Source organism: Plectrocnemia conspersa, unplaced genomic scaffold, assembly GCF_051122295.1.
Source record: "Plectrocnemia conspersa isolate PC_06_02 unplaced genomic scaffold, ASM5112229v1 ptg000001l, whole genome shotgun sequence".
In the NCBI taxonomy this organism is placed as follows: domain Eukaryota; kingdom Metazoa; phylum Arthropoda; class Insecta; order Trichoptera; family Polycentropodidae; genus Plectrocnemia; species Plectrocnemia conspersa.
The window spans coordinates 20,608,450-20,623,254 of record NW_028277165.1 but is presented as its reverse complement, the minus strand read 5'-3'; the positions used below and the strand labels follow the sequence as shown (position 1 = coordinate 20,623,254).

Sequence of the window (14,805 nt, the reverse complement as noted above, 5' to 3'; positions counted from 1 at the left end):
TAATAGTATATATATTTGTCATTTCGTCAAAGCGCTATCTTTAAACAAAAAGATTAGTAATTCAATGTTATTTTTTAGTCTTTTTGGATTATATATATATATAACATCATTGGCAAAACAATTCATTTATAAATAAAATATATTTTCACATAATTTTTAACATTTCAATAATGATAATAAAAATTTAATAAATGTGAAAAATAAATTTATAATTACATACACTAAGACCCTGGGTTTCCGAAAAATGAATATGCAATAAAAACGTAGTTTCTTTAATTTTGAAATTTTATAAGCGTCTCAATTTTAAAATTAAAAAATAATATTTAAGTACATGTGTATGTATATACTCACTTTTGCGTTGCAAAATCTAAAAGAATAAACGATGATGGTGATATGTATGTATTCATCCGTTGACTTAATCAAATTTACAGTAAATTAAAGGATTTAAAAAGTTATGGATGGAAAAGTAACGGAAATAAATAAAAATAAAATAAAATAAAAATAACAATTTTTATTACTACATTTTGTACGTAACAATTTTATGTACATATTTAGACAGTTATTTCATAGTGGCATGTACTTAATAAATCATATTTAAAAAGTGATATTAAAACTTTTTTTAATGAAAAGAAAATTAATAAGTAATGACTTTTATGATATATTTTATTGATGGAAGATTGAGCATTTTTATTTACCTTTCAATAAAAAAGTTGATACAAAGAAAAAATAAAACTAAAAAAAAAACATACAGTCAATTGTAAAATCGAAATAAAATCACATAAATATTTTCGCGTTATACATACATTACACATTCTATACAATTCGGCTAAATAATGCGTAAAAAAGTGCTAATAAAACTAAAACTATTCTCCTAAATTCATATCATTGGTTAAATAGGAATCATAATTTATTCACAACTCTTTATAGAAAGAATACAATCGTTTATGTACATTGAAAACACATTTTTATACATTAATTATTTCACTTATTAAAAGTGTCTCTTTTTTAATTATACATCATATAAACATTTAATGAAGTTAACTTTCGAGGTCCCTATACCATCATTTAATTGGAATAATCGCAGAATAAAAAGATGTAAACGTATTCATATATATATTTAGTAATAAATATTGCGTTATCAAAAAATTATAAAAATTTACACTAATTGAATACATAACAATCAAATATACATTTTTCATTTTGCAAAATATTTTTAGACGGCATTATTTTTTCGTTAAAAAATATATAAAATTTGCCAAACTTTCGGGACGCCCCAATTCTTAACGTCGTTGGTCTCAAAATATAATATATTAAATTAAAAATAAATAACATCATAAGGTTATAATGTATCTATAGGCACAATCGCTAAGAAGAAGGGTATAATTGTTATCTACGTACTACGTTAAACAAGAATTACGCGAATACGTAAATTTGAATGTAATATATATGTATATATATATACAATACGTATACATTTAATTCTCGCACGTGTACAATTGATGTTTTAATATATAATTTATATATTGTTTATTAATGCATATTGGCATATGGAAATATTTTACTAGTTTTATATTGTTTTTATATAATAACATTTGCCATTTGTAATGATTGTAAGTACATAACTGCTATGTAATTTAACTAACGGTTTCGAATGTTTGAACTACAAGGTGTTTACGTTTTCGATCGTAACTACTACGGAATCGGTCGTCTTAGCTTAACAACGTTCTTATCGGATATGAGAATCAATATTTACATCCTAGATATAATATATACCTGATTATTGATTTGCCGAGAATGATTTAATATAAATTACTGAAATTTCTTAACAAACACGCTTATGAATAAGTTTATTATGCGTAAGGGATGAAATATAGGACGGGGTAGGGTATGGGAAGTTGAACATTATAATTATTTTGTACTTTTGAAAACTAGAATTTTTGAAGACGACTTATACAGAAGACTCGTGTGCATGTTTTGGTATCCATTGGCAAGATAATGACGTTTCTTTTAAATCATTACATTATACGTATTAGTCTAAATGGCTTGAAAAATCACAGTACGTCTGTGATCGTTACTATTATATATTTTTTCAGTTTCGGCCGCCCTTTGGGCGGAGGGTTGATGCTAGGGGCTTGACGGTGTGGTGTCTGATAAGGTATCTTCGGATGGTGAGCTGCTAATTGTTGGTGATTTATTTGGCGGTCTTCTTTGCCGAAGCACTGAAGCGTCGAAGTTAGGATGGCGTCTAGCATGTTTGCTGTAAATATGAAAAATGATCAAATATAATATACTATAAAAACATAAGCAAAATTAACGTGACATATGCATTTATTTATTTTAGTTTTAACGATGACTATTTATTGATAACCTGTACTGTATGAAATCTAATTCCAGAATCATTGTAAATTTTGAAACCCAATGTTTTTTAAATGTGGAGTCAAGATTCAATAAAAAAGTACTCAGATATTAACAGCCAAAACACGACTGACTTAAAACGCAAATTAAAAAATGACGAAAATTATTACAAGACTACCTAATATTTATACCGACCTAACGAAAATAAAAAATAAAAATCTAGCTATAATTAAAGTTATTTCACGCGTATCTCATTTATTAATTAATAAGAAAAATCAATTTATTATGGTAGAATATTTTGATTCACGTTGGCAATTCAGGAAAAATAGATTTATTTTAATATTTCGGCAAAAAAAGTTGAGCACATTGTGAGTAACATCAATAGCCAATTAATTTTTTTTTTTTTTACTTTCATCCAGTGGTTTAGAAACTTTTTCAACTCTCGGTGCGTTGCTGAATCCAGGTTTTTAAAAACGTCCAATGTCAAATTATAACAAGTTAGCGAAAACATTAGCATTGAGTACCTATTTTTAGAGGCTTTTGCAACTAGCTAGTTACCAAGTAAATAAATGCTTTGCACTACATTGTTTATTTCAATAATCAATACTATATTTTAAGTAACTGAATAATTAGCTTCCATGAATATTGTGCATAAAAGAACTACAGCTGAAAATATTTAAAATAAATAACAAACGTATCACTGAATGAACAATGCACTTTGCGTGATTAGAAATTGACACAGTTAGTATAACATTTCTGCTACTAATGTAGGTGTATATTCTGCTACGCGTAGCTGAAACGGCAATGTTGTTAACCTAATAGGAAAATCGTTTCTATTTGATTAGCCTTGTATCTTCAATGTCATTAAATATATTATTAAGTACTATTTGAATCTTACATATGCAAACACAAGTATCTAGATTGCATATGAAGTTATTATCAATTGCAATAAAATAAAGTATTTATTAAAAAACTTTAAGTCGTCATAAAACCATGCCTGGAAATATTTATAATAAGCAAAATTAAGAGGATTATAAGATTGGAGCTAATTAAATTATATATTTATTTATAAGCAATCTTTAGCTATATATCATTAACCTAATTAATTTTATATAAAAGACTACATATTATTTAGGTAATAAGATTTAAGTAATAAGTCTGCTTCTACATGCGAAATAATATTGTTTGTAATTATGTTCTGATATCCGCAACTTTATTATAATATGTATTATGTGTAATACGGAGAACGTTATTTGATTTATTTGCTTTCGCGGAAAATTATATAGGCAATTAATTCAAGTCGTCTTAAGCCACTTATTGGTCGATGCTTGTAATAATTATTGAAATAATGACATATGTTGCCTGCAGATGACTATCGTATTATACTATAACTGTATGTACCAATGTTATTGATATTTTTAATACTAATATGCTTATTAAAAATTGTGTTGAATTAATAATAAAAAATCGCACAAACCCTTACGGCAATTTAAAATTAATAACTTAATATATATTCACCTCAGGTGGTCGCTTCTCATGAACTTCTTGGAACAAACTGGACAAGAGAAGTTCTTTTCTCCGGTGTGTGTGCGAGTGTGGCGAGCTAGTTCATCAGATCTGGCAAACCTTTTTCCACATCCGCCCCAACTACACGGAAAAGGTCGTTCGCCTGGGAAAAGAATAAAAAAAAAGTTAAACAAAACTACTTTACATTTTATACACATACATATAAATAATCTAGTCCGTGTTTATATATATATAAGAGTGAATTTAAGTCAAACAAAAAGGGACTTTTCGAATCTGAAACAAGAGCAAATCCGGATTAAGGTTCTAAGTTACACCGCGCGAATTTGGATTATACGACAATTTCGCATTCCCTTTTTTGTAACGTGTTAATTTTCCTGCTTATTATGTGCAGGAGGTTTATTTACTAAGTCTAAAATATACTAAATATTATATGGCTTTCATATTTGTACCTTTACAGAAAAAAATGCCAGTGATTTGGATTCTCTAACTTTTCTTAAGAATTTTTTTTTTATTTTTAATATTTTAAAATTAAATAAATAATTTTTTTTTAAATATATTTTAAGACTTTTGAAAATGTATCTAGTTCTTGATAATAAATACTATCAAATATTCATAAATTAACATGTAACAACTTAAGTATTTGCTATGTATAATATAAACTTTTTGTTAGAAATGTTTTTTTGTGTTTATTTTAAATTGATTTATAAATGATTAATAATATGATTATCTAATTTAATATCCTATTGAGCATATTAATGTATAAAAATAATCAAATAAATCGCAAGCTTTTAATTATTATTTGGTGCTAGAGCATGAAGTAATTATTGCATTTTATCACTGTTTCAGATAAAACAAGTCAGTAAATAAGTGAAAAATATGAAAGAGCGATAAGGCCTAGTGCAAGGTCAGAAAGGAAATGACACGGTGCTCTTAGCGGGGAAAATACGGAAGCTATAAAAATAATGAGAAGCCTTATCGCGGTGACCAGGTGGTGGTCAGGTCAGTTGGCAGCCCGCTGTGCAACGAAGGGTGGGTTTAATTACGTTATACCGCCTAACCGGGGTCAATCTTATGCAAAAAGCTCAATAGCTTCGTTCGACAGTTAAGTTAAAAAATAAATTAAAAAGCGCTCGGTTAGGTGCGCGACACAATAGAATCTGTTGCCGAATGAGCGAGCAGTTTTCGTTCGGAGAGTTTCCGTTCTGATTTGTTCATTAGGGCGACGAGCCAGGAAATAGGGCTGGAAAAGGGCCGCGGATGGAAATTCCGGAAAAGCCTCGAGCATGCAGTCAAGGGAAAGTCCTATGGCGATAACTCGAACTCACAACAGCGTGATTAAGATATAAAACACGCCGGAATGCGAGAGAATTAACGGACGACTAAATCTGATGCGAATACATAACATACGTGCTGGAATTCAAGATGAGTTTACTGTCAATATTCAAGATTATTTACAAATAAAACAATAATGCCATAAATTTATTTTCTATGACAATAGAACAAGTTCAAAGTATAAAATCTTACAAATAATATTAATATAGAGAGCAAAGTCGAGGATTTTCGTAGTAGTGAAAGAAATAGTTACGTGGTTAAAATATATTTAAAGGTACTGGACGGAAATCGCCGCGGTTGAGCAGCTTTTGCATCTAGCGAGGAACAGGAAACACTTCCAAAAGACATACGTCTAAATCGGATTTAAAAAAAAACTTGACGTCGAGAGTCAAAAAATAATACTATCTATAAATCAACGTTAAAATCTACTCGAATATATTCTCTACCAATCTGACTTAAATTAAATGTGCTGTAAGATTGAAATGTTGGTATTTCACATAAATAAGCAAAAAGATAATACATACCAAGAAAAATAAAAATATGAAATATCGAAATATATCGATACGAACCAGACTAGCTTAGCTGAAATTAAATAAAGATTAATATGTGCAACGCCAGCGTATTATGGAGCTGGATAGCGAGTCGGCTAGTGCAGACGTCTTGGCTCTAATCAGAAGAGGACGCGATCGTGATTTTTGAAAACGTTCCGGAACCCCAAATTTGAATTCCTCGAGAATAGTTTAACAGCACCATTAAGCAGCACTTTTAAAAAAATGCATAGCGACATACAATTTTCTGCGAAACCTCATGGAACTGTGTCAAAACGCTCTTAAAAGAAAAATGCTGGGATACAAGAACAAATGATAACCAAATATACTTTCATAAAGGTATTTTATGAATCTTTTGTAAAATTATATAATAGTATCTGGTTATTCTATGATTCGAATTTAGAGATGCCGATTCAAGAATGCTGTAAACTGAAGTGTCAAAAAATCGAAATTTGGTTAAAAACATTCCACTAAGACTGTATTACAAGTAGTGATAAATGATACGAATAAAATCATTGGAGCAGTTTTTTAAATAAAATAGAGAATATAGGTATAAGTGAAATTGTTTTGAATTGGTTTGAAAATTAGTTAAGAAAAAAACAATGGGTTAAAATAAATTATGCTTATTCCAAAAATAATATATCTCACGGTGTACCACAGGGTCTAAATTAGGACCATTGTTGTTAATAATATATACAATATATATTATTAATATTTTTATAAATATAAAAAATGTAAAATAGATCTGTTTGCAGACGATACTTATTGTATAGGTGATAATGTTCAAGAAGTTATAGATAATTAAAATAAGGAATTTAATAAAATAGAATTATGGTTAAAAAATACCGAACTTAAGCTAAATGAGAATAAAACTAAATGTATGTTTATAAATTATAAAAATATGTCTAATAAATTAGATAAAATAGGGAAATGAGAGTAGTTTTAAATAAAAATATATTTATTTGTAGTAGAAGTATGATCAATATATTGAAATGATTAGATATTCAAGAAATGTTGAGGATAAATGTTTTAGTATTTATATTTAATATTTAATAATAAATAAATATGTTCATAGATTTAATACAAGAAATAAAGACAATTTAAGAATAGTTGAGAATAAAAAAACTAGTACGGCCAGGGGAATATTGTATGGACGTGTGAATTTGTATATTATTATTCCTAGAGCTTTCCGGAAATATAAAAATGTAACAGGTTTTCTTAATGAAATATAGAAACACCTTCGTATATTAAGTTTTATATCAATGTTTTAATTAAATTTTATTAATGTATAAATATTAAGATAAATAAGCTAAATAAATAAATAAATGAATAATTGACGGATCGTCAAAGTAAAACAAGTTCCGCATAACAAAGCCGAGCATATTAGAATATTTTCAGAAGATGTCGTTTACGTGTAGAAAGAACATTTTTTTGCTTTTAAAAGTGATTTAGAGATCCTTAATGAAACTTTATTAAGATTGTGAGGATTCTATTCTTGAAACTCGCTTTAAAATCTGTGACCAAAAATTATCATTCATCAATAGGGATAAACTAAACAATAGTGGGACCACACAAAACCCTCGTTACTACAAGAAAAAAAATATTTTCCTATAAATAACACGCAAGGATTTTCCAATGCATTGAATGAATGTTTCTTTGTTACGAAATGGTCACAGGAAAAACAAAAAACTGTAATGTCACAACATTCCCGTTGCACAAGTAGACCTCGGAGATGTCTATTAAGGTACATGTCACTTTCTATATAGGAATATAACGATCAGGAAGACACTCGCAGATTCGCCCGCCTGGCAGACGCGCCCTAACCGACAGACGCGAATATACGGCCTAAGACTCCCGAACACGATCATCGCAGCATCCTGAGGATCTTCCACCGACATCATCCTTGCGCCAGCTTCTCCACCACTGCTCAGAGAAAACAATACTCGCTACTTATAGTAACTCACAATATATGTAATATAAACTAATAAATAATTACTAGTTTCCACCTGTCTTACTGGCTGCGAAGTTACACTTCTTAGGGTTACCAAACATTAAAAGCTAAACGTTACCACCGAAATCGATAAAATGACACAATATGACATTTTGCGGTTGAAGGAAGAGAGAATCTAAACCACTATGTATAGTCCGCAACAGATAAAATACATCTAAATAATTATTATTTTTGCTTACAAAAGCGACTGCCGTATTCATTTCATCAATAAATAGCTTCAAGAGCACAGGGCCGAGTTAGGGTTCCACACAGGGTTGAAATATATTTTTTAAATCATTTAAAATTATCAGCTGTCGTATTTATCATTAATAAATAACCAAAAAGCCTAGGTTAGACACTCGTATAATCCGCGAAAAGTAGAAATATTCTTCGACAAAAATTTTACGAGAATAACCGAGTTAAATCATCTGAGCAAACGAGGTCGGATATTTTTTTTACTAATAATCAAAGGCAAACTTCGTCGAAGGCTTCTAAAAATCTGTATATACGACATCTACTTATTTTCCTGCATCAATAATTTAATCACTGTTTTTGTGAGACAGAAGGTTAGTAGCAGTGGAACGAGTGGGACGAAACCCATGCAGTGGGATCAAACAAACTTGCCAAAAGTGATTGAAGACGTATCAATGAATATTTACTTTGAATAATTCAACAGTAGTTTATCTATAGTTTGTTATACACAATTTGTCATATTTTTAATTAAAAATCCAAGGACTAGGAAATGGTGACGTCTTGAGAATCAGATCAAAAATACGTTATATAAAAACTTTTTAAAAATTCACTTCACAACCCTTCAAAATAAAATCAGAAACCATATCTGAGCATTAAATCTAAAGATCTGAATATTTAACTTCCTTGATGGTCAAAACAAAAGACGAAGTACAAGAATAAGAAAGCGGCTGAGGAGAAGGTGAAAAAGATATATCAAAAATAGAATGGAAATATTTTGTGAGCTGGTTCAAGTTTTTTAATCGAAATTTTTTACTTCCGGCGTCAACTAAGCAGCGCGTTAATCAATTTATTTATTATCATTGGTAATTTAATTTTAGCAATTTTTGTTATAATTGCGTTGGCAAGATACCATCAAACACTTAAAACGACCAGAGATGCCCAAATTTGATAAGAACACGTTAAAAATAATAATATTTTTATATATTATAAATATAAATACACGTTGAACGGGGTATGCGTATAATGAATGTTTATGCGCGGTTAGCGTTAATTATCCCCATGGAAAATCTCGTTAGGCGGCGTCGTCGTTACGCGCACGTAGAATTTTCATATTTTTCCGGCGCCGATTACGCTAAATTACTCAGACCTCCGCCCCCGAGCACCGCCGCCGTCGCCCGACGTCCTCTCGCATTGCGAAGCCATTATTTACGCTTCTCTCACCTGCGTGCGTGCCTTTCGCAGCGGCAAGTATCAAAATCAAAATTTAATTAAAATAACGACGGCCCGTCGAAAACTGGTTCCAGGAATCCAGGAGGAGGCACAAAGAATTAAACGTATGCAAATCGTCGGTGGACCTATCCCGCCCACCAGGGTAGCAATATGGCGTAATGAACGTTATGCACAAATGTCGCTGTGCATATATATGTATGTATGTACATCTATATGTATTTGAGTATATTAAGTTAATGTTTAGTTCATAAAGCTAATGAATGGCTGTTTTTTGCGAGAAGAAAGAGAGAGGCGTGAGAGAGAATTCACGCTGAAAGTAGCTATTCGCATATTTTGCGATAAACGTGTACCGTTTCTACAGAAAAAAAAATATTATATTATACCGACAATTCGAATTAAAACCATAAATTTATTTTATAATTAATTAAGCAAAAATGTATCTTTTCTACGTAGTTTCCATTCCGTTTAATAAAAATCTTATAAAGAGAAAAGTCTTTTCATCGCGTGCTTATCCATTCACGCATCGCTTTTTCATCAACCTGAAAGTCTTTCCTTCCATCGCTTTTTTCAGGTGTCTAAAAATGCGGTATACTCGACCGTTGTATAAGGTACACAAAATGCAGATCCTCAACTATTGCTATAAATCAGATTGTTTATCTTTGGTTTTGACCGTATATCCTGGAAATAAGGCCAAACTAAATTTTGTACAAAATGTGAAAGCCTAATAAATATACTCATATATGTATACATTAAAGCCAGGATACAAAGATATGATATAAATAAAAAAAACTAGATTTCTCAATCGAATATTCGAATAATTAATCTAGTGCCACTCTAAAATCCATGGTCCAAATGCGAGACAATGAAACAGTTCGCAATAAAAAAAAATGCTTTTACGCCTTCGAAAAACATTTATTAATAAAATGTATATCAGCCGTATCTACTATGACCGAAATTCACAGAATTCATTGAACGAAACAAAATCGTGAAAAGGCCCACCTTTATTATCGTTTAACGCTTATCTCAAAAACAGGCGTGCGTCACAATTTTTGGGAAGTTCATGTTACGTTTTTGTATTTGTTGTTTCAAGACACAAGGATTTTAAATAAATTAAGGATTAATCAGTTCAATAATTCGATCGCGATTAATTTATATGCAAATCCGCACAAAACAAACGCCGATACAGATCCATTATTAGCTTTTGTATATACAATAAATTCGATAAAATTATGTATTAAAAATATTTCATTAATTTTGCTGAATTAATTTAATCGCAGCTGATCTTAATTATGATGACATGACGTCACTGATTAAAAGTATGTATTAATTAATTAAGCATTTTCCTTTTAACGCCCTCACTGATCAGTAATTGTGTTATGAATATTTTAGAAAACACAAAATATTAAACGATTACAAAAGTAATTATGTAATGATTAATGAAAATAATTATTATTAACCTATAATTATTTTTTATTTAAATAATATTTAACAGGCAATTAATTGATTTTTTCACTAATTTGTTAAATGAATTAGTATCGCTAAAAAACGAGTATGAAATTACGAAAATATTTGAATATTCAAATACTTAAAACTACTAATATTTGATATAATATTAGTTTAGTGTACTTTGAAAAACATTATATTAAGAATGAATAATTTAAATTATAACCCTTTTACGAACCTTTTTATATTAAAATACCGCAAATGGACGCAGATTTGTCTCGATTTCGTCAGCGCTTTCGCCAAAATCTCTACAAAACCGTAGTGATGGTTACGGCTTTCCGATTTCGCTGTGCATGCATTATGTGTATTGATCGTCGGCGCCGTCAACTTTGGCGAAAAAAAACTTTACAGATATGGGCTTTTAGGTTAAAATAAGCGCGGACGTCCCCTGAGCACTCTTCCGATCATAAAGAGAGAAGAGAAAATAACGTCCCGAAAAAATCGAGATTAAAAATTCCGGGAACAATGGCCGCGGACTATGGTAGACATTGAAGGGCGTGTGCCGGGTGGGCCGAAGCACCTGCTGCGGAACGGGAGAAGAACACCGCGGCTTTAATAATAAAAAAAGGGTGGAAGAGACATTAGGCGTTGTCACATTCGGAGTTATGTCTCCGGCCCACCCCTCAACTTGTTTCTTCTGTTGTGACATTTCCTTCGTAGTCGTCGTGTTTTCGTACTATTCAATTTCGAAAAGGCTGACTTATTTTAAGTAATGGTTTGTTTACGGAGGCGCGCAAGCGAGCGAAAATATAATCTATACAAATGTTTTAAGAGTTGATTAAAATATCCACTGATTAACAATAAAACAAGTACTTCATTTTTTATCATGAGAAAATATATTCTACTTTATTTTCCTCTTAGAGCGACACAATACCTTTGTAAACTTGCTAGTAAAGTTAAGAAGAATTTGATAGACATCGTCGTTTCTCGGGTCCTTTCTAATAATTGGAAGATCTATTTTAAGAACATAAAATATCAAATATCACATGAATCGCAATATGATATAATAATACCAAATAAATACTATTTTTTTAAACGAAATATGCTGTTTCATAAAATTATCTTGTGGTCAATATATAAACATTTATAAGATCTCCATTCACAATCTATAGGTACTGGGTTAAATTTACACTACAATATAATTTTATTATAAAAAATCAGTGAAAATAACAAATAGCACGTTAGTGACATATTTAGCTATTTACTCTCCAAGGACGAAATACTTCGAAAAAGAGTGTACCGAATCGCGTTTTTAGGTCTAAAATGGGTTGGAAAATTATTAAAATATTTTTAATTTGTGTTTTTATGAATATATATTTATTAGATTTTTTTTCTGAACCCTAAATCGATCCATATATTATTATAAAAAAAAATGTCACATATAATTCGAATAATTTTGATAGATTTTTTTATTAAATGTATCTTGTTAACGAATTTACATTGCGATTACGTATTTTTTTTTTCATTTTATGTACAGGTTGTACGTCGCTTCGATAGTAAATTTTCGGTTGAGTCGTTCTTGAAGTCGTCGGTACTTCTTCTCGAGCGCGTGTTCTGAAGATGATGATTAAAAAGAAGGCAAAGCGTAGGTCCAGGTAGCAATGAAATTCTTGGAGCGTTGTAAACGTCCGAGTGTCAGAGTGTAGTAGAGTCAAGTGTACATAGTCTGATTTTTTACCATGTAATATACACCGTCGTGTGCATAAACCGCATACCCACCCCGTACGTTGAAAGACGTCGTGAGAACGCGGCGTGCTACTCGACGGCCGCTAGGTTCGTGACCATGGTTCGCGGAATTTCAGACGCGCGTGACCCGTGTTTCTTGACTGGTGTTGTATATGAATCGCTTCATTTATAATATAAATATTTACATATTTTGTAAGGATTTTCTAATTTAACATAATTATTATATAAATATAATATAAAATAAAAATAATTTTGCTTAAAAAAATCGTTAGTAATTTGTTAAAATGTTATTTTAACAAAGCTATATTATTCCTTTATTTTATATTTAATTTTGCATTTAAATATTATTAATGCGTTTGTCATGTAAATGTTCAATCTTTATTGTGCAGTAGGTAAAGTTGGGTGTGTTTCTGATTGTGTTTGAGTGCTATTACTTCAAAATACATTTCACCCCTATTTTTGTTTATTTTATCAAAGACGTATTTAAATATATATATTTCTTTTAATAAACATTTGTATAAACACATCCGTCGTCGACTTGTATTCTTTTGCATAATCGCTACGTACTGCTCTTCAGTGACGACTGTAGCCATCTCTCCCTAATTGTATCTCATAAATATCGCGTCACCTGACGTCGGACGAAAGGAGAAATAACGACAAGGTAGCCTTCGCCATTATTCTGCCCAATTTGGTTTGCGTCCCATTCGACAGTGGTAGGTTGGGGTCTTCCCCCATCCCAACTTCCTTTCGATAAGTACCAATCTCTCTACGGATACACAGCCATAAAGAGATGCCCACCCACCCTGTTGCTACTAATACTCAGCGTGGATTTTTGTTCTCAAAAAGAAAGTTGGCGCGCTGGTACTATTATATATATACATATACATATAGTACGTATAGATATACATTTTTTTGTCCCCGTCCTTTATCCTCGGCTCACTTTCGAAAGCGACACAATGGCCCCTATTGACTTTTGCGTCACTGAACCACTCGACGCCGTGTCTTACGGGGCACTGGGCCCTGTTCGGATTTTGAGAGCTCGCGCTTCCCGCCCCTTTTCTCTTTTCGCTCTTTTTACCCTCAACGCGAAAAATAAGAATGTTCCGACGGCTAAATTCGCCCTTTCATTATTCATAAAATACGAAATAATGAATTGTGTCGAGACGCTTCGCTTCTTATCTTTCGACTTGATTAAAACGCCACGCCAGAAACTCGGGTCTATAAAGTTACGAAAAAAAGAGTTTGCCGTTAGTGTTATTATCTAAACAATAACATACACCCACTTTTAATACCAAAAACTAATATTGTTCGAGTACCTGGTAAAGCGTAATATGCAAAGCAGTGATGTTCACCGTGCCATATATAGCACAATTCGTGTAGTATATTTAATGTACACATTCATACATTAGACATTGTTTAAAAGTAATTTTAAATCAATTAGTTGACATGAAACGACCAAATTTTTTGTAATTATATCGGACACATTCTTAATTTAAAATATTTTAGAAGTTGTGCCAAAATTAAACAATACGTAATATATCTAATAAAATTTACATAAAACAAAATATTACGTTAAAATGTTATTACATTTTACGCCTAATCTTTAGCGAAAACACAATGAAGCCACAGTGCGTAAACAAAAGACAAAGCCTCTATAAACAAGGACATATTTTTGTGATTATCAAATCATGTTATTCTTTCTATCTGATAAAACTTAAATATGTGTACTAAATTTGTAGATATAAATGCGGTATATTTAGTATGTTTTAAAATTTTTTTCCAGGCAGATATCTAACAATTGAATCATTTTTTAGATTTTGTGTTTTATAATAATTGAAAAAAAAATTGTCGTGCATAGCCATAATGCTTTAAATTTTATGGTTTGAACCTTAGGGGTGTGATTTCGTAGCCAGTGTGACGCAAAGTGGAATTTAATTAGAGTTTTATTACATTATAATACGGGCCTGAGTCTTCGAGTGGCTGCTTGTAACTGCCTTTTCCTCATCATAGTCAAGTATTGAAGGCTGCAAAGCTTGCTGACCAATCACAATCATGCAGTAATCATCCAGCCAATATATGTACTCGATTCTTAGAACAGCGAAATAGGTATACGCCTTTAGAAAGCGACATTTGCTTGATGGGAATTGTCCAAGGTCGTATACTGCAACGGGAATCTTGTGGATCCGGTGATTTATTATATCAGTGACTGTTTTGTAACAAAGAAATATTCTTTCCATGACTGAGAATATTTACAGTAAGAACACTTGCATGATATTTATGTTTTTCTGGTCGGAACGAGGACTTTTGTGTGTGATCCCATGCTTTACGCTATTGTCTTGTTTTCTTGTTGATGGATTATCATTTTGGTCACAGTAAATTAGCGAGAGTTTTTAAAATAAGACCCCACAAAATCAACCTATTATTTAAGTATATTTATGTGTC

General features: G+C 31.0%; 1 protein-coding gene across 1 annotated transcript in view; it reads right to left on the bottom strand.

Moving 5' to 3' along the window:
- Nucleotides 1–496: 496 nt before the first annotated feature.
- LOC148239150 (uncharacterized) overlaps nucleotides 497–14,805 on the bottom strand; it is a 250,026-nt gene continuing 235,717 nt past the window's right edge. Inside the window, exons 2-3 of the mRNA XM_088196194.1 lie at nucleotides 3,874–4,024; nucleotides 497–2,257 (exon numbers count right to left, since the gene is read on the bottom strand). Coding sequence (XP_088052320.1) covers nucleotides 2,125–2,257; nucleotides 3,874–4,024 — 284 coding nt within the window. The 3' untranslated portion in view covers nucleotides 497–2,124. The remainder of the gene's footprint in view (nucleotides 2,258–3,873; nucleotides 4,025–14,805) is intronic.